Below are 21727 nucleotides of genomic sequence, written 5' to 3' on the forward strand. Positions count from 1 at the left end.
TGCTCCTGTCCTCCCTCTTGTAATCCTGCGTTGTGGACTCTGCTATAAGTCAAATAGCTTCCACGAAGATTGCTTCCCTTAATCATCGTAGTGCCGGCCACCTTCCAACTGCATGAGTCAAGAAAATACCACAGTTAGCATCTTCCAATTTATCTACCTCCTCAGTAACGCTGCTATCAAAAAGTACCCAGGGCTAGTGATACCAGAGACCTCTCGGGCAATATTCATGCCGTATGTAATGAAGGCAGCCCCAGAATCTTGATGTGACTCTCGAGCGCCGAAATAATGACCACGCAGATCTCGAATATTATGCGAAGGTGACTCACGGGCAACTTCGATGATGAAAATGGAGATATCCCAGATGCTGTCCGATCGCGGTGGAGCCAACAGATCATCAAAGCGGTTGTGAATATCCACAGGCTCAGTATAATCTGCTCGAATCTCCCTCTTATCTCACACTTAGGCAATTTCCCCTGGACAACAACCTGGATACTCGGCTGATCGACTTTGGGGCGCTTAGATATCCAAGGCACGAGGCGCTGGGCTTTGATGACTTACGATATTGCTTCTCATGAGATTTTTAATCTTCCTAGAGCGGCTGAGATAGTCCTGTTTGCGCTATGCTCCACGCTCTATGAACATGGAAGTAGAGACCCTCCGTATCCCGATATCCATGATATCGAGTTCACAGCTAGGTCCGCTCGAAGGGTCTTTCCAAGTGTTTATAGTATTCCCTGAGGCGACTTTATTTAAGGTTGTTGGATGTTGGGTATCGTTTCTACAAAGGACATGCTCTCGTGGTATGAGGCACTGGTCAATAGCGCTCAATACTGTAATGATTGTTGTACCAGCTGAGCATAAATCTTTCTAGTATTTGGCACATTTTCCGTACGGTTTTCGTTGTAGGTTGATGGAAGAAAGTGAAGGATGGTGTTATCGGCCACCGAAAGTGTTGATATTAAGGGTGGAGTTTAGTTGGAGCCCTCTTTAAGAGCGCGCTAATCACCATAAATAATACATTAATAAATGTAAATACCGAGATTTAATAGCTACCGTCAAGCAACTTCTTGTTACTCCCCTTCCTGTTATGTATTACTATTAACTCGGTATTTATATTCTATCCTAGACCATGCCGATCGCTTGCAGTTTCTTAATGTGACGCTATATCCATAAGAGTGTATTAACACAAGACTCGTGCGCGGATTTTTTCTCCTCGTAGACTTCCTGTAACAACTTTCGTAATTACAAAGGTAGAGCACTCTCGAATCGAGACCTATTAACCTATAAATGGGCGAAATAATATCAAAACGAATATCACAAAGCGAACCCGAGCCCGAATGATGAACACCAGGGAGTCGCACGTGGCGAAAAGTCGTGTATTGGGGTTTCTCGAAAGCCACCGGAATATCAGATTCCACCAGACGCGTCTCTACCCTCTCTTTTAAGTATCCTCGACACCAAGACTGATATCACGACAATCCTATAAAACATGCGACGATGAGGAAAGGCTTCGGTTGCCATTCACCCGACTCAATCCGAACAGTGGGCTGCCAAGCCTGGGCTTCTTGGTTGTAGGGCTTGCTTCCACGAGCACAAGACCCCACCCACAACCTTGTTCGGCCAACATGTTCGTGCGGGGATGACGGCCAGTCTATTCATGATTCAGAAAGTTTGACAGGCGGCTTGTTTGCTGTGTGGTTTGTTAGCCATTGCTGACAATGGGATGATCAGGATGAACGCAGATGCACCGAGCAAGGTTTTCGGTGCGGAGATGGTGGGTTGCATTTGGCCCGAAGGAGAAGCAAGGCCGTAGTGCTGGGGAAAAGATATTTTTCCGAGTTTAGATGCCCTGGGGTACTTTATGGACTCCATCTCTTTCTTTTATTATCGTGTTGTGAACTTTTCAATCTTACTTTTTAACGGTTCTGCGATCAAGTTTCTGCGATCAGAGTTGAGAAAGACCTAGGAGCGATCAGCATGGCCGCCAGATCCAGCAACGATGCTGTTCACACTGCACCAGTGGTCGTCTCCACCAGTGGCAACGATGCGAAAGCAGACATTGCGCAAGTCGAGCGCGTCATGTCTACCACAGACGAACCTTTTGAAAAAGACCATATGAACTACGATCGAGTAGATCAGGAACTCGCCAAATATGCTCACGCGACTCGGATTGAGATCTCGCCCGAAGAGAATAAGAGACTCAAGAGGATGATTGATAAGAGAGTCCTGCCAATTATGGTGTTTACCTATTTTATCCAGGCGCTGGATAAGGGTACTATGAGCTTTGCTAGCATCATGGGGATTCGAGAGGATGCGAAGTTGAAGGATAATTCGCAGGTATGTGCTCATATCTTCGATAAATATCTATCCCTCGCTAGCAGGATACTGGCCTCATATATGGCATTGTGCTTGGTGGGATAATAGAGCTAAACAGTCTTAGTACGCATGGCTAACAACCTGCATCTACATCGCGGTCCTTATCGTCGAATACCCTACAAATTGGATGATCCAACGCGTTCCCATAGCCAAATACCTGGGTTTCAACATCCTCGCCTGGAGCACGACCCTCGCTCTGCACTCTGTCTGCTTTAACTTCCCTTCTCTCGTCGCCGTCCGCACTCTCCTCGGCATCTTCGAAGCAGTATGCCAGCCTACATTTCTAGTCCTCAGCTCCATGTGGTATAAGCGTGAGGAGCAAGCCCAGATTGTCACTTATTGGTATGTTTTGAGTACTCACTCACTTCACATTTTCGTTCTTGCGCTTACAGCCTCGAATAGGTATATGATGAACGGTATGCAACAAATTGTGGGGGGTTTGTTGGCGTACTGCTTTACGCTGATTGACAGTCCACCGAGTCCGTTGAAGAGTTGGCAGGCCATTTTCCTGACATATGGGTGCTTTTCGGTTCTCTGGGGCCTGTTTGTGTTATATTGGCTTCCAGGTGAGTCACCCTTCTTTCGGCGTTTGGTCGTATGAATTCCAAAGGCCGTGGACCAACTTTTCGCAGACAGCCCTATGCGTGCAAAGTGCTTCTCGGAAGAAGATAAATCCTTGATGATCGAACGAGTCCGTTCAAACCAAACAGGCATTCAGAACAAGACGTTCAGGGCCTATCAGATCAAGGAAGCACTACTCGATCCGCAGTCGTGGTGCTATTGCTTGATTGCCATTTGTACGACCCTTCCGACATCAGGTCTGGGGGCATTCTCGCAGATCATCATCAAAGGTTTCCACTTCAACACTCTGGAGACACAGCTCCTGGCAATGGTGCTCGGTGTTGTCATTATTCTGACATTGCTGAGCTCCACATGGTTAGTCAAGAGGACTGGACAGAATCTGCTCATCATGGGCATCTACGTGATCCCGTAAGAATGCACCTTAGCTACTCTCCGCCCACCTTTCTTAAACACTAACCAGCAATCGCTAGCTCCTTCATCGGCACCATCGTCCTTATGACTGTTCGAAACCACAACAAAGCCTCTCAAGTCGGCCTCCTAATTTCCTACTACATTGTTCTCTCCTTCTGGGCGGCCCAAACTCTCTCCATGTCCCTCCTCTCCCGCAATATCGCTGGCCAAACTAAGAAAACCGCTGTAGTAGCTATGAACTTCATCGCTTGGGCTACTGGAAATGCCATCGGTCCACAAGTCTTCCTAACTCGCGACGCGCCAAGATACTTCATCGCGTTCAGCACACACATGGGATGTTATGTGTTATTGGTATTAGTGATTGCATTTTTGAGGTGGGATTTAAAAAGCAGAAATGCAAATAAGGACCGTTTGGCCGAGGCAGGAGTTAGGGAAGCAAACGATGAGAGTTTGGTGCATGCTTTTGACGATTTGACGGATAGAGAGAATCCGAATTTCCGGTACATTTACTAAACTAAAGTCCTCTGTCCGTAGTTACGAGATGTCAAATTAGTATTTGATGCTGTACCGAATGCGAGACGAGATATGTAAAATGTAAGGAATATAAGGGTAGGGATAGCATGTTTTGAAGCAACGAAAGCTTGTTTGATCGAACACGCGCTGCCAAGGTCCAGTGCGAACGCTACTCAACATGCGATGTTTGCAGGGTCTGACGTTCCTGTGACAGTGGCGCTAGATCGGTTTGTGTTGGGCAGACAAACACGGAACGTGAAACCAATCCGCCTTATGTTTCAGATCTGCACCTTGTTCTTGCGCTTAACTTTAATCTTTTACCCTGTCCCTTGACTTAGGTCAACTCTATCACGACTACCCGCACTGCTGAAAGGAAGTCAAATTAGAGAGATAAAACAAACATGATTGTCGATTGTAACACAAAGAAGAAACCACCTCCCTTGCCAGAAGTTCCCAAAAGCAAAAAAAAGCAAACGTCTTAGGGAAACACTGAAATGTTGAAACAGGTACAAGAAGCAAAACTATAGACACGGTCCGGTTGGAATAAATGTTTTTCGCTTTACCCAATCCCAGACCTAGTTTCGGCTGTATTACCGCCCACGGATTTTTCCTGCAGTAATGCGGCAGATAGTGGCCAATTGCAGAGGGTGTGAGTGCCTTAAACTCTAGGCCACGCGTCCCCGGCCGTGATAGTTGAGAGATTGGGTGTAGTATCCAGTGCATGTAGGCGGTGGGGAGAAAGCGGAAAGCATGATTTTGCTTATGAGGCATCACGGAAGGATTGGGTGGCGGAGTAGAAAAGATGCGGCAGTGGGCAAAGACATAGAAGGACAACATATCAAAGAACCTAATATCAGCTTCATTCAATTATTGGTTCGATAATATTCTACTTTTGCAGCAGGTGTCATGGAATACGTACAGGAAATTACACGATGGTTTTGTCGCTGGGGGCTACTAACTGATGAAGTCCAGGTCGAAATTTGTATGTGAAAGATTGAGACTACGCGTCTATGTCCCAACTTCTACGCTTGTTTGGGAAAATTCGCCTACTTTGCTTTTCCCTTACCCTTCGCCTTTCCCTTCGCTTTTCCTTTCCCCTTTGCTTTACCCTTTGCCTTGCCTTTACCCTTAGCCTTCCCTTTGGCCTTGGCCTTAGCCTTACCCTTTGCTGCGGTTGCTGCGGTTGTGTTTGCCTGCGGCGCAGGTTCAGGTTCAGCGACTGACAGGCTGTTAGCTATAATGGCATGAGAAGCAGTAGACAACTCACATCGCTCCCACAGTTCGGCTAGTGCCTCAGGGTCGGCTTCAGCTTCAGCTTCGGGTTCCGGGTCCCGTGCAACGATAACAGTGTCGATCGCAGCAGTGTCGACTTCCCGTTCCAAAATATCTGAGAGAGAGGAGAGGCTATCGTCTCTCCTCTTCGCCTTCTTCGCCTTCTTCGCTTTTCCTTTTCCTTTCTTAGCCTTTCCTTTGCCCTTTTTGCCCTTTTTCCCTTTGGCTTGGGGCTCAGCAACGGGATATCGTTTCTCGATGAGGGGAGCATCAACTGGGTCGGCTACTGAATCTGCTCGAATTTCGAGAGCTAAATATGATCAGGACTTGAACACTCCCTTATTCTGTGCTAGGGACCTTACATCCATCATTATAAGGAACGGGAGACGCGGCAACCAGGCCGACAATGACAGAAAGGGCAAGAGGCTGGAAGAATCTCATTTTGACAAGACAGTTGTACGAATTATGGCCAAGAACAATAGACTCAGATAAGGATGTAACGAAAAGGGAATCGAGAACCAGTCTGGAGGATTAAGAAAAGCGAGGTGAACAGACTTTATACAGTGAATATGAATATGAACATTGAAGGACAGGACCAGAGCCCGTCACCATGGTGTAGTAAAACATGCTTCAGACAGTTTACATATGCCACCCCTTCAGGAGGTTCAAAGTTAAAGCTACCTGGCAGCAGTGACTAGAAGCGCCAGCCAGCTGGTTCGATACCAAATGGACATCCGAAGCTTCGCCAAGGAGGTCCTGGCGAAGGACTTGTCCAATAGCGGGCACTACAGCCAAAACAGGTAGCCGCTGATCTGGACTTGGACATCTAAAGCTTGGCTAAAGCTTAGCATTCTGGTTTCGGGATCTGAGAGATGTGAAACCGTTCCCGCGGAGAATGAGACCTGGATCAGGAACATAGTGTTGGAGAGTGCGCCACTATTTGCGATACCGACTCCGGGGCAAATAAGAGCTTTGTCTGCATGATGAGGTGAGCAATATTCTCCGGCACAGCTGTACTTGCAGCGGCTCGATTTGGAAGTCAGTGGTGGTTCGATGCAGAAACAGAAAACGAAAGCTGAGGCGTTGTGTGCGTGGTCGTGGGTTCCCCACTTTCAATCTTTGCTTTTCGCTGACTACCACGAATTACGTCTTGTGTCATTGGCTGCTCGAGGTGCTCGCTTTAACGATCCGGAGCACTTCACAACAACCCATGGGCTCCAACCACGCAAGACCTTGCGTGTCTGGCCAGCCTCTACAATGTCGCCGACAGTTTGGCTTTACTGGACGACTCAACAATAGGGTATTGTCATCGGGTATCTATTAGGAGCGCTACCATTCGTTCCCTCTGACAACTTCACTGGGCTATTTCCGGTGATCCAAGTGACACAGACGGACTTTACAGCTCCTTGGATCGTTGGTCCTTGCACCGCTGACGGTAGTTTCTTGTCGTCACTACTTGAGCGTGGAATCTTACGTAGCGTATGGTTCTTTCGCCGCCTCTCTGTGCAACAACAACTCTGGAGAGCCGACTAGGCCTTGAGAGTTTAGAATGCCTCTCAGATTGGTAACTGCAAGGAAATTTGTGGGTTGAAGTGAGCTTGTCATTGCTTATCTGATCTTGGCTTTTCTTGGCGGTTGAATTGGGACTGGGAAAGCGTGGCGTGACAGGGTTTTGAAGGGATCAGTCGTGAACGGATGCAGAGGGTTGCATCCCCATCAAAGCTTCATTTCCCTCATGCATGCCCTGTGTGACTCCACGGGCTCGAACCTTCCACTTTCCCCGTACATCCACCAACACGGCGTTTCGTGCCCCACAGAAGCGTCGCCGCTTCGAAACATTGATCAACTTCAACCACACGAGCGCTTCACAACATGAGCTCGTAGTGGCCATAACATACCTCACCCAAGGTGTGCTTTATCATTTGATTGTCGATTCTGAGCAAGTGCAGCGCCTTGCATTTCACCTCTGACACCACGCGCCTCCACTGTTCGAGTTTTACACTTTGGATTGCGCAGCAGCCCCACCACAGCATCACACCGGCAATCCCGGACCCAACAAGCATTTCGACTGGGCTAGTGATATAGGCCAATCTTTCTCCTCGTGTCTTCAACCTCGCCCTAAAGGCCCGATTTCCCTTTTGTTTCCTTCTTCACTTCCTTTCCCAGCTTTAGCCACCGTGTCTGCCTTGCCGCTGTGTTCGCTTGGCAAACATTGCGGTGGTTGTGCCATCCAACAGCCAAGGGTACTGCAAGCCTTCTAAGCAAACCACGTAACCGCCCAGCTCTCACTATTGCTTGTCTCGATCCCCGAGGCTCTTTTTCTCTTAGTAAACGCGCTCAAACGTGAGTGTCCAATCGCGAAAGTACGAAGGTTCGTAAGTACTACCTACTGTTAGCATTTGCAGAGTGCTCGCTTGTTACGAGAGCTTGGAGACTGCGCCTTGTCGGAGGATCACAAACGGATGTTTCACCTGTTTCTAACGAAATACTGACGACTTCTCTTCAAGTATACGGATCACAAGGCTTTAGGGCTTGCCCCACTAGGATCATGCAAAACCCTCACTGGATATTCAAACATTGAGGTCAGGTGTTTCCACTCCAAGTGAAGAGTACGTTTGGCCAGCCAAATCGTGAGCGCATCACTAAGCAGGAGCCACAGAATCTTCACACCACCTCTTTATCCAACGAGTCCATAATCTACTTCCTGCACCGAAAACATCGTCGAGCCCACATCAACCATGTACTTCACCAACCTAAACTTCATCTCTACCCTCTCGCTTCTACCCCTCACCTATGCCATGGCCTCTCCAATGGACCCTCCTGCATCTCTAAAGTGCCACTGTATTACCTTCCCACCCCAGCCTTCATCTCATCCGTGCAACATTGCCGGCTCCCAGGACCTGAGCTGGCACTCTGCCCGCACATTCGCAGCATCCCACAACCTCCCACTCTACTTCGCCAGCCAGGACACCATCTCTAAAGTGCTTCACGCCCAGCATCCGCTACCAACCAGCCTTCTCTTATCCATGGACAAGCAGAGTCCGTTCTTCCCTCAGGCCTCCATCACCAACGACGGCACGAGCAGGGTCATCTGTGAGGTTGACGATGAACTGCGCCGGAAATGGATGAAGCAGGCTGAAAAGGATGGCAAGAGGGGCTACGACGTCTTCATTCTCCAGGTTGTCATGATCCTGCTTCTATTGATCATTGGGTTCGAGGCCGGTAGTGTAGTTTGGACAAGGTGAGTTTTGCATCCCCACCGATGACTCTTCTTTCGATTGACGGAATTACCTCTTACACTCTCATAGCCTGCATCGCGCGTTCTTCAAAAAATCAGCACCGATTAGGCTATCGGGTGAGGAGAAGTGCTTGACTGCTATCACCACCGAGTATAATACCTCCTCAACATCTGGATCTGAGAAACACGCAGATGCAACAATTCCCCGGCTTCCAGTGTATATGGCACAGAACACTCCTCAGATCTGTGGACATATGGACATTCCCTGGGAGAGCGACTGACGCTCTGAAGGAATAATTGGCCGGAATTGTAAACGACGATACCATTGGAGCGTGTGATCCATACTCAGAACACCCAGATCTTTAGAGATTATGTCATCCGCTGTCTTCTTCAATAAGGCGGTCCGCAGCACATAATGTGCTTGGTCGCCCACTACTGTGATCTCAATCCCCCTTGCTTGTCCTAGTCCATCCGTCTCTCAACCCTTTGTTAGCAGCAGGCCCTTCTTACAAGCAAATGATTACAACTAGCTGCCGCAGTAATTGGTACGGCATGGCCTTAATGGCACGTAGCTATTCTACTGTCCATGGATCTCTCCACTTCAATATCTATGCTCGCTATGTACAAGACGAGGATCCTTGGAATGGATTGTACTCGATAACAAGAACCCTTCTTTCTTTGGTGGATTGGCTAATGAGCTGACTTGGGGATTCATTCATTTAATGCGCACGAAGGCAGCCTTATTATCATCCTTTTCCTACCGGCATGATCCGCTGCTAGACGGTGGCAAAGATAGCATACGGAGACAACATCTACCAGCTATTGCAGGCAAAAACTAGCTGCACATCTTCAATGAAAGTGCGACGTTTTCGTCCATCAATGGTGTCTCCCATCGCGCTCATTGCAAATATGGAGATCTGTTTGTCCACTCTGATGTTAATCTCGTACCCGAAGTTGAAGCTACAGCCCCCAATTCCCTAGTCCTTCTACCTCCCGCTTTCCATCTGCTCTTACTCCTAGTATAATGTAGTATTTCACTGAACCCTCGCCAGAATCCCCAGTGCCCCGATTAATCCGCAGTGTTGATAACCTAGGATTAGAAACCTGTTCGAACACTCACGCTCTCTATATCTTGCATTTCACACCTGTGTATCTCCCTGTGTGTGTTTTCACAGCGAGGTGAGGCGAGATCTGAGTCACACGGACAGAGAGGTCTTTAAGCATCGTGCTTCCTATCTAGGAATCTATTGATGGTGTTTGTTTATATCTAGCCGAGTTTATTTCTAAACTGGTGAAATAGGTCGCTTAGGCTAGAGTCTGACGATGAGATTACTGGAAGCATCCCAGAGTCTCCAATCAAAAATGTGAGGGAAAAAAGGAACAATGAACCACTATCTGTAGTCTAGGATTGTACTCTGACCTCAGGTTCGTCTGGCGACCTTCTCAGCCTAACCTACTTCAATTCTCTATGCCCAAGATCCCAGGCTTTGTAGGTGAGTGGGTAACCAAGCAAATCGAAGAAACCCAACTTCCAACGAATCAGTCACTCACCATTAAAGTTCTCAGGAGTAGCCTCAGACATCAAACCGATGAATGAACATACTGAAACTTGGCTTTTTCTGCTTTTCCCTTTCCTATTTTCTCGCTCTGTTCCACTCTACGAGCGGCACTATATGCTGCGCTCCAAAAAAACCATATGAACTCCAAGTATCGCCTAAGCTACATGCCATGCATCGCTAAAGTGGGTATATAATGCCAACAACATAAAGAGAAAGCGTAGTAAATCGTATGAATGTGCCTAAGCACTGGTCGGATACTCCATTTGTCTATCCGTTTCGAAAAGCCTGGGATAGTTTTTAGCACACGTACATGCCCACAAATCATACATAGTGATGGCACGGTTATGAGGGCAAAGGGAAACGGAGGGGAAACACTCACGTGAACGTTTCAAACCTAATCCCCCTCTTCTGCGTCCTCTTAAGCCTCTCCCCAACCTCTACACCGGCATACAAAAGCGGTTCAAAACTAACCTCCTTCCACGCTTTAAACAACGCCCGCCAATAACATGCTTCCGCAGCCGGCGTCAGATACCGTTCACGGAAAACTTGCACCGAGTTGTCTGCGATACGTTTTGCCTTTTCGGGGTGCGCGAGCAGATCTTTCATGGCGGAATTCAGGTCTGAGAAGTCGCGTTCCACTTCGACGAAGTTTTGGTTGGTGCCGTTGGATTTGAGGAGGTAGTGGTAGTGTTGGATCCATTGGAGTTTGTGTGAGACGACGACGGAGCGGCAGAGTTGGCGGTATTTGAGGGCGCCAGAGTAGCTTCGTCCTATCTCGTGTGATAACCGTTAGCACTCATTCCTCCGAGCTCATAGCCAAGCAATATCGGCAGATGGCAAAGAGGGAAGGGGAAATGCCAAACTTACCCTCCGCATGCGCGATAAACATGTAATTGCACTGATCCACCGGCCCCAGAAACTGCTCCTTAAAGTCCGGATCATGCCACCTAACCTGTCCCACATCGCTCCATGACTTTCCCCGCGCCGCATCCAACAAGGCATGCCGCAATTTCGGTGCCATTGTGACCTTGCCTCTCCAGACCAGTTTCTCCTGTTTCTGGTCCCATGGCTCTATGCCCTCGCGTTCAATCGCCTCGGCTGCCACCTCGGAGAAGGTTCCTATTTGCGGAACGTCCCAGCTCCAGAAGCCAAAGTCGGGGATCAGCCAGAGATTGTGGTCTTGTGCGCGGCGGGCAAGCACCCATAGGGGCTTTGAGGGCTGTGCGGGGAGGTCCTCAACGCTGAAAACAAATTCGATGTTTGGGGTCTTCTGGCTGTGGCGGCCAGAGACAATAGAGCGGTGGATAGCGTGGAGGGCGGCGATGGCTTTTTCGCGGTTGATATTGTCTACCAGTTTAGTGCGGAGGACATAAAGCTGTGTTCAAGCACTCCTGTCAGTTTCTGCCAGTATTGAAACATGGTCGGCAAAACAAGGCTGCCTGGCTGCCTGGATTCCTGCCTTGTGATGGTGGCGGGGAGGGGGTCTCACCTCGCCGTCGTAGATCATGGCTCTCACCATGCCCTTAGTCAACTCAAAAGAACTCAATTCCCGCTCGGTAACCTTGACTCCTCTTCTCTCCCTCTTGGCCCTCTCGATGTCCTCAAACAGGCCTGGAAACGCAGCCTGGCACTGGTCCTCATCCAGCCCGTAGTTCTGCGCATCCGTGCGGTAGGAGAATGTCCATTGCTCATCCTCCTCGGTGGTGGAATTGAGCGACAGGGGAGATTGTGTCGCGGCACAGTCGAGACACGTGTCACAGGTGAAGGTGGTGCTGTATTCGCACAGACAGCGGCCGGCGGGCAGGACTTCCTTGACGTAGGAAGGGAGCGACGTGGTCTCAGTGCGGGTGCCATAGAGGATAGTGCAGATGAGGAGGAAAATAATGGCACAGGCCGAAACGAAGAAATAGGTCAGGACGTCGAAGGCATTGCAGCGCCGTCGGAGCAGCATTTTGGGGGTAGAGGCTGTCACCGTCGAGGTGGACGCGCACGCACGCGCAGCAGGAAGCAAACGAGGGTGATCAAACCGGAGACGACATCCAGTGTATGTACACAGACACACCCAAAGCCAAATGCGAAGGGAAGGTATAAGTGAAAGGATCTGAGCAAAGTTCAGGCTGCAAAAGGAAGCAACAGGCTTGAGGATAGATCGGGGTCCATCAGCTCATAAACGCCGGACAGACTGTGCAAGCATGGTGGCCGCGACACGCATGAGGCTCTCCGTGGTAATTGTACACAGCCGCAGGCGCAGCGGAGACTGCCATTGGCGCGTTGAGACGAAGAAGCAGCTGTGGAGCAGCAGCCGACCGTGCTGTGCACGAAAAAGGAGTTCGTTTCATAGCAAAGACGGTTGGGGCGCACTGGGACCGGCGTTCTCCATGCAGGGGCCAGACCTCCGACATGGTATCAACTTTGATATTACATACGACCACGCCCCAATTGCAGAACCATCTCGTCTCTCCATCGATGCGTACCGTCGCTTCTGAGCGCCTGAGTAGGATTTTCTTAGGATCCATGCACGAACAGACACACTTCTCCACAACGCAGGAAGGAGCAGGAGTAGTCAGCCTTGCACCGTGGCTGCAGTCTGCTCGTTATTTAGCTCATTCATCAGCCGCAGCCATCCTCATCTCACCATCCCCAACCCATCCTGCAGCGCCACAGCTATATCATGGCTTGCAGAACCATGGCTCCATCGTCACCAACCAAGCTCCCAGTCCCTCTGGAACACCGTACTGTCTGTCAGCTTCCGCCGCGCCTCCAAAAAATCCCCCAACATAGGGCAGCCTCCGGTGTGTGTGTTCGTCACACACCAAGCATCAACCAGCTGCACAAGCGGGAGATCTCGCGAGGCTAAAATTGCGCACGCCCGTTGCCCCTTTTAGCTCCCTCCGCCAATCATTGTCCTTCTCTGGACGTCGCACGTGGGAATAGATGCCTGAGGATTGGAGATCGTTTGAACGCACATGTAGCGCCTGATGATTGTCACGATAAATTCAATACTCTTGCGTGATCACCCTGGTCCCGGTACGCGAGCATTCGCGCTGCCGTTGCTTTTGCGGAGATGCACTCCGGACGCACAACCACGCCGCAAACCTGTTCTCTCCCTTGCATTGCTCCCATCGTTCACTTCACATGTCGCGCAAATCCAAAAAAAAAAAAAAGATCCTCACATACGCCTCCGTCTGAGCCTTCCAAATAGTGCGTGCTTTGCGCAAGACAAAACATCCTACGTCATAGGTATAATCTCAAAAGCGCACTAGTATGATCACATTGGCATTGATGTCACGTATGACGGGACTATCTTAGGCCGTAAGGCAATTTCCTCGAAGGAAATAGGACACGAAACAATAAGAGCACACCACCGAGACCCCACCACATTCTTCAGATATCCACCCTTAGCTGACCAAGTTTTGAACAAATTTCCAGACCCAAAATCCAGCTGCTCCACCTCAAACAAACGAGGGATGCTCGCTATGCAATGGTATAATAATGTCATCAAGGCTAAAAAATGAAATTCTGAATCGATTTGGTCCAGGAAACGCTAGTCCAAGGAAAAATGCTATACACAAAACTTATGTATGTATGAGAAAACCTGCGGAGCCGAGTAGGCCCGGCACGCGGTATGTACATCAGAAGGAAGGGTAAAGTATGACCAAGAATATTAAGAATGAGTAGAAAAGGGCGCATGCCTCCAGGCGCGCCTCAATAAATAGGAGACTAGCGACCAACAGGTATTTTACTTGGAAGAAACTTGTGAGGTGCCGACTCAATGTCAGCGGCGCTAGTTCTCGCTCGGGAATTTTGTCGACTACACTGACAGCACATGCATGTCTTTTTGGTCTGGCGTTGGCGGAATGCCACGGGCGAAGCCAGTCATCTTGCCCTTGTGAGCGGCTACACCCATGGCGACCTCGCGCATTCGTTCGCAACCTTTGCCAGGTGGTGGTCGCTTGCCTTTGTCTTTGCAAGCCTTGCGGTGAAGCTTCTTGTAGAGCTGTTCCTTGCGACGCTGCCGCTTGTTTTCGAGACCAATCTTGATGTCGATGGCGCGACGAATTGGCGTCGCCTCCTGGCAGGTGTCTTCGTCCTCAGAGTCTTCAGGATGGTGAGATGTCACAGGGGTTCGTGGGAGGGAAGATGAGATGGTAAGGGCGGGACGTTCTCCAAGACAACCGAACCGAACCGAAAGACCAGGACGCTTAGATGACATGACAGTCGAGCCACGGCGGGTTGGTGGTGGTGACCTAAGTCGAACAGGAGCAGGAGAACGAAGACGCCTGGGGGATTGACCGAAGAGCTTCCTTGGAGGTGGAGATCGATGCATTGCGCGTTTGGCTGGTGGGGGTGATCGAAGACGTTTGGGTGACTGCACAGGGGAGCGTTTCTTAGAAACGTCTTTGCGACGTCCACGAAGCTCAACATCCTCAAGGGGATCCATTTGACCATGCATCCAGACTTGTTGGTCACTTTCCGAGGCAATGTTATCTGCCTCGTCGTTTTCGTCTTCCTCATCCATCTCAGGGTCCGACGTTGGGAATGTCGGATCGATGTCTTGGGGAGTCACCTTGTGCTTGGCTGCACGTCGGCGTTCCAGACAAGACAGATAAGCATCTTCAAGAGGCCTGTCCTCGTCAAGAGTTCCACAAACGAAGTCAGTGCTGTCCGGAAGCTCAGGGCTAGGGACGCGGATGTTTACGGGTCGTGACTTCCTCCGCTTTCGCGTTTTCTCGAGTCTCCTGCGGAAACCAGGTGCGCTCTCCATAGATCCAATTGACGACTCTGAAGCAGAGCGGCGGCTGCTGGGACGAATGTGTTCAAGATGATCCATTGAGGTCGCTGCGGTTGAGCGTCCAGGCGCCCACCAAGCGTAATCGGACCCTGCATCGCTGTCGTCTTCTGAGCCTGCAAAACCCTGTTCATCGTCAGTCTGGAAACCCTCGTCGGAGACATCATCGTCGGCGTCCTCCTCGTCCACGTCCTCGTCCTCCTCGTCTAGATCATCATCATCATCATCATCATCATCATCATCATCGACGTCGTTTTCATCGTCCTCTTCTGCCATTTCGGCCTCTTGCTCGTCCTCCAAGGCTTCCTCTTCCACCTCTTCCCCAAGCTGTCGAAGTTTGCTTTCGACCTTGAGGGTGTCGCCGACAGTGAGCCGGCTTCGGTGGCAGGTCGACTCTTGCAGCCATTCGTCAACTTCTTCTTCAGAGCTAGCGAATTCATGGAAGCGGAATGCTTCGGAGCGAGCAAGGTCCGAGTTCACGCTCAGCCTTCGGGAACGGTCAACCGTGGGGGTCTTTCGTTCGATGATAGGATAAGTGTTGCGGACAGTCGAGTCAGAGTCGCGATGTGGTTTTGGTGGTACTTTAGGAGATGTACGTAGACGGTGTACGAAGGGTGCTGGGCTGGCCGCACGAGGAAGGCGCGGCTTGCCGTCCTTGGAAGGAGACCCAGTGGGGACTTTGGACGGGCACGCAAATTTGATGGTGCAGACACGCCTAGGGGGATCCTCCGGCTGCGGTGGGGATCCTTTGACTTTCGGTGCTTCCGCTACAGGTTTTGGTGTGTCTTTGCGGCCACATGCGAACGTAATGGTTCGCTTTCGTCCCAAGTTTGCTTCCACTGTGGTTTCTTCCGGTGGTGCTGTCAATACCTTCTGTAGAGGACCAATGTTCTCGTCATCGTGTCGTACAATGGACACTGGTTGTTCGAAGAGCTTCCTGGTGAAGATTGGCGCCATGCCGTGGAAAGAGGATGAAGGTAGTGGCGGGCTCGGCGTGCTTGTCCTTGTGCCAGGGCTTGTGAAACCGCCATCGCTCGTAAGCTCTGCGGTCGATGCATTGCTCCACGTCGAGGCGCACGACATTCCTCGGCTTATAGGGGTGGCCTCGGGATGCTCTTCAGTAGGGGACGTTTCATTCGAGTGCAAGGCGTTAGTCAGAAGCGACTGTTTGCGTTCAGGGTTTGGAGGTGTCGTCTTAGAGAAGGAAGTCTTGAATACCTCATGCAGCTTCAACACCGAAGGACGCGGGGTACGACGCTCGTCTGGAGGCTCGTCGTCGGCTAAGAGCTCCTCCTCTGGGACCGTGGGAGAAACCACATTTGCCGGGATATTTCGGACTACTGGACCTTCTAGTGCTCCTTGTCTGCTGCCATAATTGTGTCCTTCTTGTGCCATGTCTTAGAGGTCTGAAGCAGGGATAAATGGAGCGGCGAAGATATGGACTTCTGGGCGCAACTGTTTGCTCCTAATGTGCAATGGAGCAATCGCTTAAAGCGGGGTGGGATGGTTGAAGAGAAGGCAGAAAGATCTCGTGTTGTTCAGGACCTTTTTTGCGTTCAACGGTTTTCGGACAGCGAACTGCGGTTGGGCATTGAATGTCAAGTGTAGGATAATCGGACGCGTACCGCCCAAGAAAAGCCGGAATTGAGATTCGGAATGGTGAGAGGAGAGTATTGGGTGGGGGTATTAGTGGAGTGTGTTGACGAATCGTGGTTTTGTAGTATAGGATGGGCGTGCCCCGAAGGACTCCTGTGTTATAATATCGACAGCAACATGGTGGAGTTCGAAAGGGTCGTTTCGAGAACGGGTCTAATTCAGATGGACTAGAGAAGATGTCAGAGCTGTCAGAGCTGCCAGGGCCTGGCCCTGCTAGACGATGGGAGGGATACCTGGCGGGAATGATGTGAGGATCCGCAGCTGTGGCAACGGCCGCACGATGGCTGTGAAACGAAGTCCGATTTGCTGCCCTGGACGAAACAGAATTGGCTAGGCGAAGTAAGGCCTCGATCACGCTGTCATTCCTGAGTGCGGCACGACTCCGTCGGGCGGGAGGAGCGTACGACGTTGAGGTGAGGAAGAGGAGAGAGATATCAGTGGGAAGATGAAGGGCGTTGGGGCGGGCGGGTTCTGGGTAGTCGAAATACCAGAGGTGGGCTGGCGCACAGAGCCCGTAATTAACGACCCCAAGAGGAATGCCGAGCCAGTGTAATGGGCCTCGTTAGAGTGGCCCTGAGTCTGTTGACGCTCAGCTTTTGACCGTGATTTGCAAGTTTGGGTCCTTCAGGTCAATAATTAAAACCGATTGGCGAACGGCCACCTGACGCGGGCACAGATACAACGCTGACGAACTCTATTGTCACCGTCCAGCGCTCTCTTTGTCTCTCTTCATTTTCCTTTGTCGCCCGTTTGTCAGCAGCGCGCTCAGCGGCGCCTTTCCGAATGCACTTTATTCGAACGGGCGTCATGTTGCGACAACATGCCATGAGGCCTTCGGGCTGGTCATCTGCACAGATCCAACAACATCGACGCATTTTGACGGCCTTGACACCCTGACGGAGAGCGTTGAGCAAGTCCGAGCAAATCCAAATTGTCATTGCCAGCTCATTCCCTCCAGCCGCTGCACGCACGGCGTCAAAGGCGTGGAAAGCCCACGTTCTCGGCTCGACAACCCAAGAAACCAGCCTGCCATGGCATGGCCGAGCCCGCCCTGCACCCTTCTTCGAGCTCTTCACGTTGCATATAGCTGCACATCACTCAGAACCATGCAGCGCGAAACTGTGCCTTTTTCTGTTTGTTGCCACACTGAGACGCAAGCCCGCAGAGCACACTACAGCAATGTTCCCATGAATGAAAAGTCTATTCCCACTCTCCAGCCGTCTATATCTTTGGTTGTGCTGTCATCTCTTTCCCCTCCTCACCACTTTACACCGCTCATTCTCATCACTTGAACCCCACAAGCGCTGCTAGCTCTCCTGAATCGGCCAGAGTCATCTGACGCAACACGAACCGCCCTGACCCGCTTCTGGAGACTTAGGATAGGCAGAGCAACACCATCTGCGGCCATGCCTCGTTTCGACAGCACAGCTGCTCTGCCCACTCCCACAGCACCATGTCGCAGCCACGCGCAAAGCGCCTAGGATAGGGTCCATCGTCCCCGGGTTTTCGTTCACTGAGCTGCACCCCTTCTTGCCTTTTCAATTCTTGAGAAGCGCCCCAGCCGGCAAATCCTCCAGGCTGGTGTCCTGAGTGCGGGGAATATTCCGTGCTCATACCCTTTTGCGAAGGCTTATTTTGACTTTACTTTTTGGGGATTGCGCAATTTTACCTCTCGTCTTGTGCGTGCTGCAATTATGGGCTGATGTGCGTCGTCTTCGTCGACGTCCAGATCTTCGGCACATGTGGTGTCTCCATTACCAGGCCCTATCTCAAACAAGATGCAAAGTCAACGCTGATGCTAACAATGTCAAATTAAGGATTCTGGGCTAATTCAGCTCCACTACCGCTAGCACAGAAGACACCGACTTTGTTGTCAGGGCTAACCTTCAAAGTCATCCTTGCCGATGACGTCTGCAGCAAGACCACTCCAGATATTATCAGGATTGTGCTTTCTCGACAGCTGCGTGCGAACGGACAGGCGGATAGCGCACTCCCGACTGTCCGTATTGTCCCGAGTGATGATGATAACCAACTGATCGCTGAATCATTGATAGATGTTGCTCACAAGACAACATCATTGTCGGTCTGATAAGTCAGCTCACTTAGCCTTCCCTTAACGTGGACGTACCATATCCATCTTACAACCACAAACAAAGCCAACTTCATCGATCTCATTCGGAAACCGATCACTCCACTTCACGCTCCATAAGGCTGACGCCCCGTGTAAATTCTCCCCACATCTTCCTAACTCCAAGTCATACCTCGTTTCGCGTCCCGTAACCCCTCATCACTCTCTCCACCTCCTCTCCTCACACCCTACCTTTCGCTCCCCACCACATCCCTCCTTTGAAGTCGCTACAACGTTGCACGGCCAAGCATAAGGAATCTCCCAATATACGTGCACTGCACCACCTTTTTTTCTTACCCCGAGCCCGCGGAACACGACCCCTCATCCCTCCCGCATGCCAGCCAAGCCAGAACCAAGACTTCTCGGCATCGGGACGAGCCCTAAGAGCTGACCGCCCGCAGCCAAGCACGCTCGCAAAGCGTAACTAATTCTAGCCAAGAGCGATAGATATTCGTCCCCATGTTGTTTCTTGATGGTTTCGTTCGGGTTCCGGAGGGCCGTCGGTGAGAGGGAGGAAAGGGACCGGGATGCAATGCTTTTGATGGATGGGATGCCACGCTCCCCATAGTTGTAGAGAATATGAGACGCTGTGGAGGCACTTGGCGGGATTTGGGGTGGAGGAGGTGAGCGCAGTAGAGCGTCGTGTCGTAATGGCTTGGACACGATACAGAGCTGCGTTGTAGATCTGCTGCGTGTGATGGTTGCGTACCTAAGTGAAATATCGATGGATATGCTTGGCATGGTGTGTTGTATCCCACGCCCAGCTTTAGGAGGTGTTTCCGTTTCTTGGAGGGACAACCCCCTGATTTAATTAATTCCTTTGGTATTGCTTGGATCCGGAATAACTGGTGGATTGTCTCTTCCAGGACATGGTTCACAGTATCCCAGTAACTCTTACAGTCGTGGGCTCACCGCTTGCATGCCAGAGCGGTATCGTAATTATCGTGTGGCGTGGAATCCTGTGAACCAAATACTAACCCATTCTTGTTGTTGCACTTTATTTGCGGTTACCTAGATGGAAATGAGCATTTCGTTCCATGTTTGTTCCTTGCCTCCCTGGACAGACTGACTTCAACCTATGCTACATCACGGAACACACAGTATCGGATTTTTGCTTGGTTCATTTACACCCCTGTCTAGAAAAGAATACCGAAATGGTAGTCTCGCTATGGACTAGAGCTGTGAATCGCCCTTCGCCCTCCCCCCTCCCCCCATTATGACCAGATCGAACCCTGCAAACTGCTGCTCAGACGCGCAAAGCTAATGCACTACGGAGGAATCTTCAGAGCCGGAATACTCTGACTCCTATCCTCGAATTCCGAGACCGGCAATGTCTTCCTCCAGCTCTCCTTCACAAATTCCAGGGCCCTAGTAAACCCCAGATCCCGTTCCCTCTTCTCATGATCCCCCAACACTATCTCCGGGAACTGAGTCCAACCATGTCTACATCTTGGCGCATGCCACACTTCCAGCCCCCCATTCTCATGCCGCGCTGTGAGCGGCAGCCCGCCTTCATGTCCGTTCCAATCCCCAGCCCGCCCATCACCGAACCGAATGGGACCGTTCCAGCCTGATAAATTCATCTTGTCGACCCAGACATCGCTTTGGACGGCGAGGCTGTCTTTTTCAGGTAGAACAAGGAAGATGGCGGCGTTCTTCTGGATATCGGAGGGGTCGGCAAGACCAGGGCTTGCGCGGGGGTGTGGACGGAGTCTTTTGGGAAGATAGGTCGGGCCCAGGATACTGAAGAGACCTGGGGCTTTTGGCTTTGATGGCGTCTTGTCATTTCCTTTGAGGGCACTGGGCATGGGCTTTGCGGGTCGTTCGTGAGGAAGTAGACGTGCGTCGAGCGAGGGGTAAAAGAGAAGAAGGGGCAGCAATCGCGGCTGTGCTTCAGATGATAGTAGGAGTGATGGCCATGGTTGGCATGGGTCGTCTAGATATGTCGGAGCGCAGGGGGGTGGGATAAGGGGTGAGAAGGGATCACTTGGCAATGGGGTTGTGGTAGACCTCGCGGTAGTCAGGCGGGGGGACATAGGCAATAGTAGAGCAGCACACGGTGGTACTGAGACTGCCATGTTCAAAGCGATGTTTCCGCCAGCAGAGAAGCCAGAGATGGATAGGCGTGTCGGATCGAGTACAATGGTGGTCTTCTCGCCCAGACCATGACGTCCATGTTTCCTCTCATCTTGCCGCAAAATAGAGTAGTGCCGCTGTATCTCTGTCCGTAGCACTCTCCCAGCCTTTGATAATCCACCCGTGTCTAATATAGCAGATAGAACATCTTCGGCGTCGTGGATCGCAGCTGGAAACTGATGGAACGGGCCGATGCGATAGGACACGCTGATGACAACCGCTCCAAGCTCCCTACTCATCATCGAACAGTACGGTGCTTGCTCCAGTGGAGATCCCATGATAAATCCCCCGCCGTGGAAGTCTAAGATAACAGGAACCTTCCACTCACCTTCCGCTCCGCCTGCCTCTCCGCCATCACCAAGGTCTACTGGCTGGGGAGGGGAAAAGACGTAGACAGGAACCGTACCATTGTTCTTCCTGCTCGGCAGCGCAATCACAAAGGGGTGTGGTCCCTTCGGAGACGTAATATGTAGTACGGTGAGGGGAACGTATCGCGGCAATTGGACCAAGAAGGTGCGCCATTGGATATGGAACGGGAGGCGGAGGAAGTAGGAAACCTGCTGTAGATAGCTACTCATTGTGAAGACAGTGCGCAATGGGAGCCTGCGAGCCTCATGGTTGTGTTGGGAAGCCGCTGACTGAGCACGATTGAGTCGTTGACAAAGATTTGGGCGACGCGCGGAATGCAAGTGTGTGGGCTGGTGATTGACGTCATGCTGCGTGGCGGTAGTGGCTTATGGAGCCCAAAAGAAATAGCACCTCATCTAGGGAAATGTCAACCCTCTTCCTAACCGTAACCAGCGAGTACATATATCCGCAACATCATGTCCTACGCTCTCCGAAAAAGCAAATATCTGCTGTTGAAGTTTCCTCCCTCTCGGTCAAATGTACCCCGCCTCGGAGCAATTCTCTTACCGACGAAAACGGTCTTTGAGCGGTACCTGCATATTATTTCCATTTCCAGTTTCTCCGCATCCCATGTAGACTATTTCTACTATCTCCTAATTCATGCTCTCTATGGACGTATTTCGAACAAGGCACCTCTAGATTCGCTTCCCTTAACATGC

The 21727-nt window shown here is 50.9% G+C and overlaps 7 protein-coding genes across 7 annotated transcripts; 2 read left to right on the plus strand and 5 right to left on the minus strand.

Annotated features, from left to right (window-relative positions):
- Window positions 1-1872: 1872 nt before the first annotated feature.
- BDR25DRAFT_331086 (MFS transporter) lies at window positions 1873-3882 on the plus strand (the record flags this gene model as incomplete). The annotated part of the gene is made up of 5 exons (XM_033692596.1): window positions 1873-2337; window positions 2441-2718; window positions 2779-2942; window positions 3009-3366; window positions 3429-3882. Exons 1-5 carry the CDS (start codon window positions 1978-1980, stop codon window positions 3880-3882), a joined length of 1614 nt encoding a protein of 537 aa, XP_033554152.1. The 5' UTR covers window positions 1873-1977.
- A 1046-nt stretch (window positions 3883-4928) lies between these two features.
- On the minus strand, window positions 4929-6865 carry BDR25DRAFT_349244 (uncharacterized protein; the record flags this gene model as incomplete). Its single annotated transcript, XM_033694524.1, has 11 exons — window positions 4929-5101; window positions 5150-5464; window positions 5517-5677; window positions 5717-5782; window positions 5836-5910; window positions 5944-6229; window positions 6265-6328; window positions 6357-6429; window positions 6505-6655; window positions 6685-6781; window positions 6848-6865. The coding sequence occupies 11 exons, from the start codon at window positions 6863-6865 to the stop codon at window positions 4929-4931; spliced, it is 1479 nt and encodes a 492-aa protein (XP_033554153.1).
- A 1027-nt stretch (window positions 6866-7892) lies between these two features.
- On the plus strand, window positions 7893-8673 carry BDR25DRAFT_309571 (uncharacterized protein; the record flags this gene model as incomplete). The annotated part of the gene is made up of 2 exons (XM_033691100.1): window positions 7893-8395; window positions 8463-8673. The coding sequence occupies 2 exons, from the start codon at window positions 7893-7895 to the stop codon at window positions 8671-8673; spliced, it is 714 nt and encodes a 237-aa protein (XP_033554154.1).
- A 1134-nt stretch (window positions 8674-9807) lies between these two features.
- BDR25DRAFT_300282 (uncharacterized protein) lies at window positions 9808-12113 on the minus strand. Its single transcript, XM_033689341.1, has 4 exons — window positions 11441-12113; window positions 10819-11326; window positions 10331-10721; window positions 9808-10236 (listed from the first exon to the last, which is right to left on the minus strand). Exons 1-4 carry the CDS (start codon window positions 11900-11902, stop codon window positions 10191-10193), a joined length of 1407 nt encoding a protein of 468 aa, XP_033554155.1. The 5' UTR covers window positions 11903-12113; the 3' UTR covers window positions 9808-10190.
- Window positions 12114-13680: 1567 nt separating this feature from the next.
- BDR25DRAFT_45457 (uncharacterized protein) lies at window positions 13681-16265 on the minus strand. The gene has a single exon (XM_033698593.1). It carries the CDS (start codon window positions 16133-16135, stop codon window positions 13763-13765), a length of 2373 nt encoding a protein of 790 aa, XP_033554156.1. The 5' UTR covers window positions 16136-16265; the 3' UTR covers window positions 13681-13762.
- A 760-nt stretch (window positions 16266-17025) lies between these two features.
- BDR25DRAFT_339261 (uncharacterized protein) lies at window positions 17026-18571 on the minus strand (the record flags this gene model as incomplete). The annotated part of the gene is made up of 5 exons (XM_033693363.1): window positions 17026-17466; window positions 17748-17873; window positions 18066-18160; window positions 18281-18435; window positions 18525-18571. 5 exons carry the CDS (start codon window positions 18569-18571, stop codon window positions 17026-17028), a joined length of 864 nt encoding a protein of 287 aa, XP_033554157.1.
- Window positions 18572-19738: 1167 nt separating this feature from the next.
- BDR25DRAFT_300285 (alpha/beta-hydrolase) lies at window positions 19739-21306 on the minus strand. Its single transcript, XM_033689342.1, has one exon. It carries the CDS (start codon window positions 21236-21238, stop codon window positions 19793-19795), a length of 1446 nt encoding a protein of 481 aa, XP_033554158.1. The 5' UTR covers window positions 21239-21306; the 3' UTR covers window positions 19739-19792.
- Window positions 21307-21727: the final 421 nt, after the last annotated feature.

The sequence above is a fragment of the Lindgomyces ingoldianus genome (genome assembly GCF_010093535.1).
Source record: "Lindgomyces ingoldianus strain ATCC 200398 unplaced genomic scaffold BDR25scaffold_2, whole genome shotgun sequence".
NCBI lineage: Eukaryota > Fungi > Ascomycota > Dothideomycetes > Pleosporales > Lindgomycetaceae > Lindgomyces > Lindgomyces ingoldianus.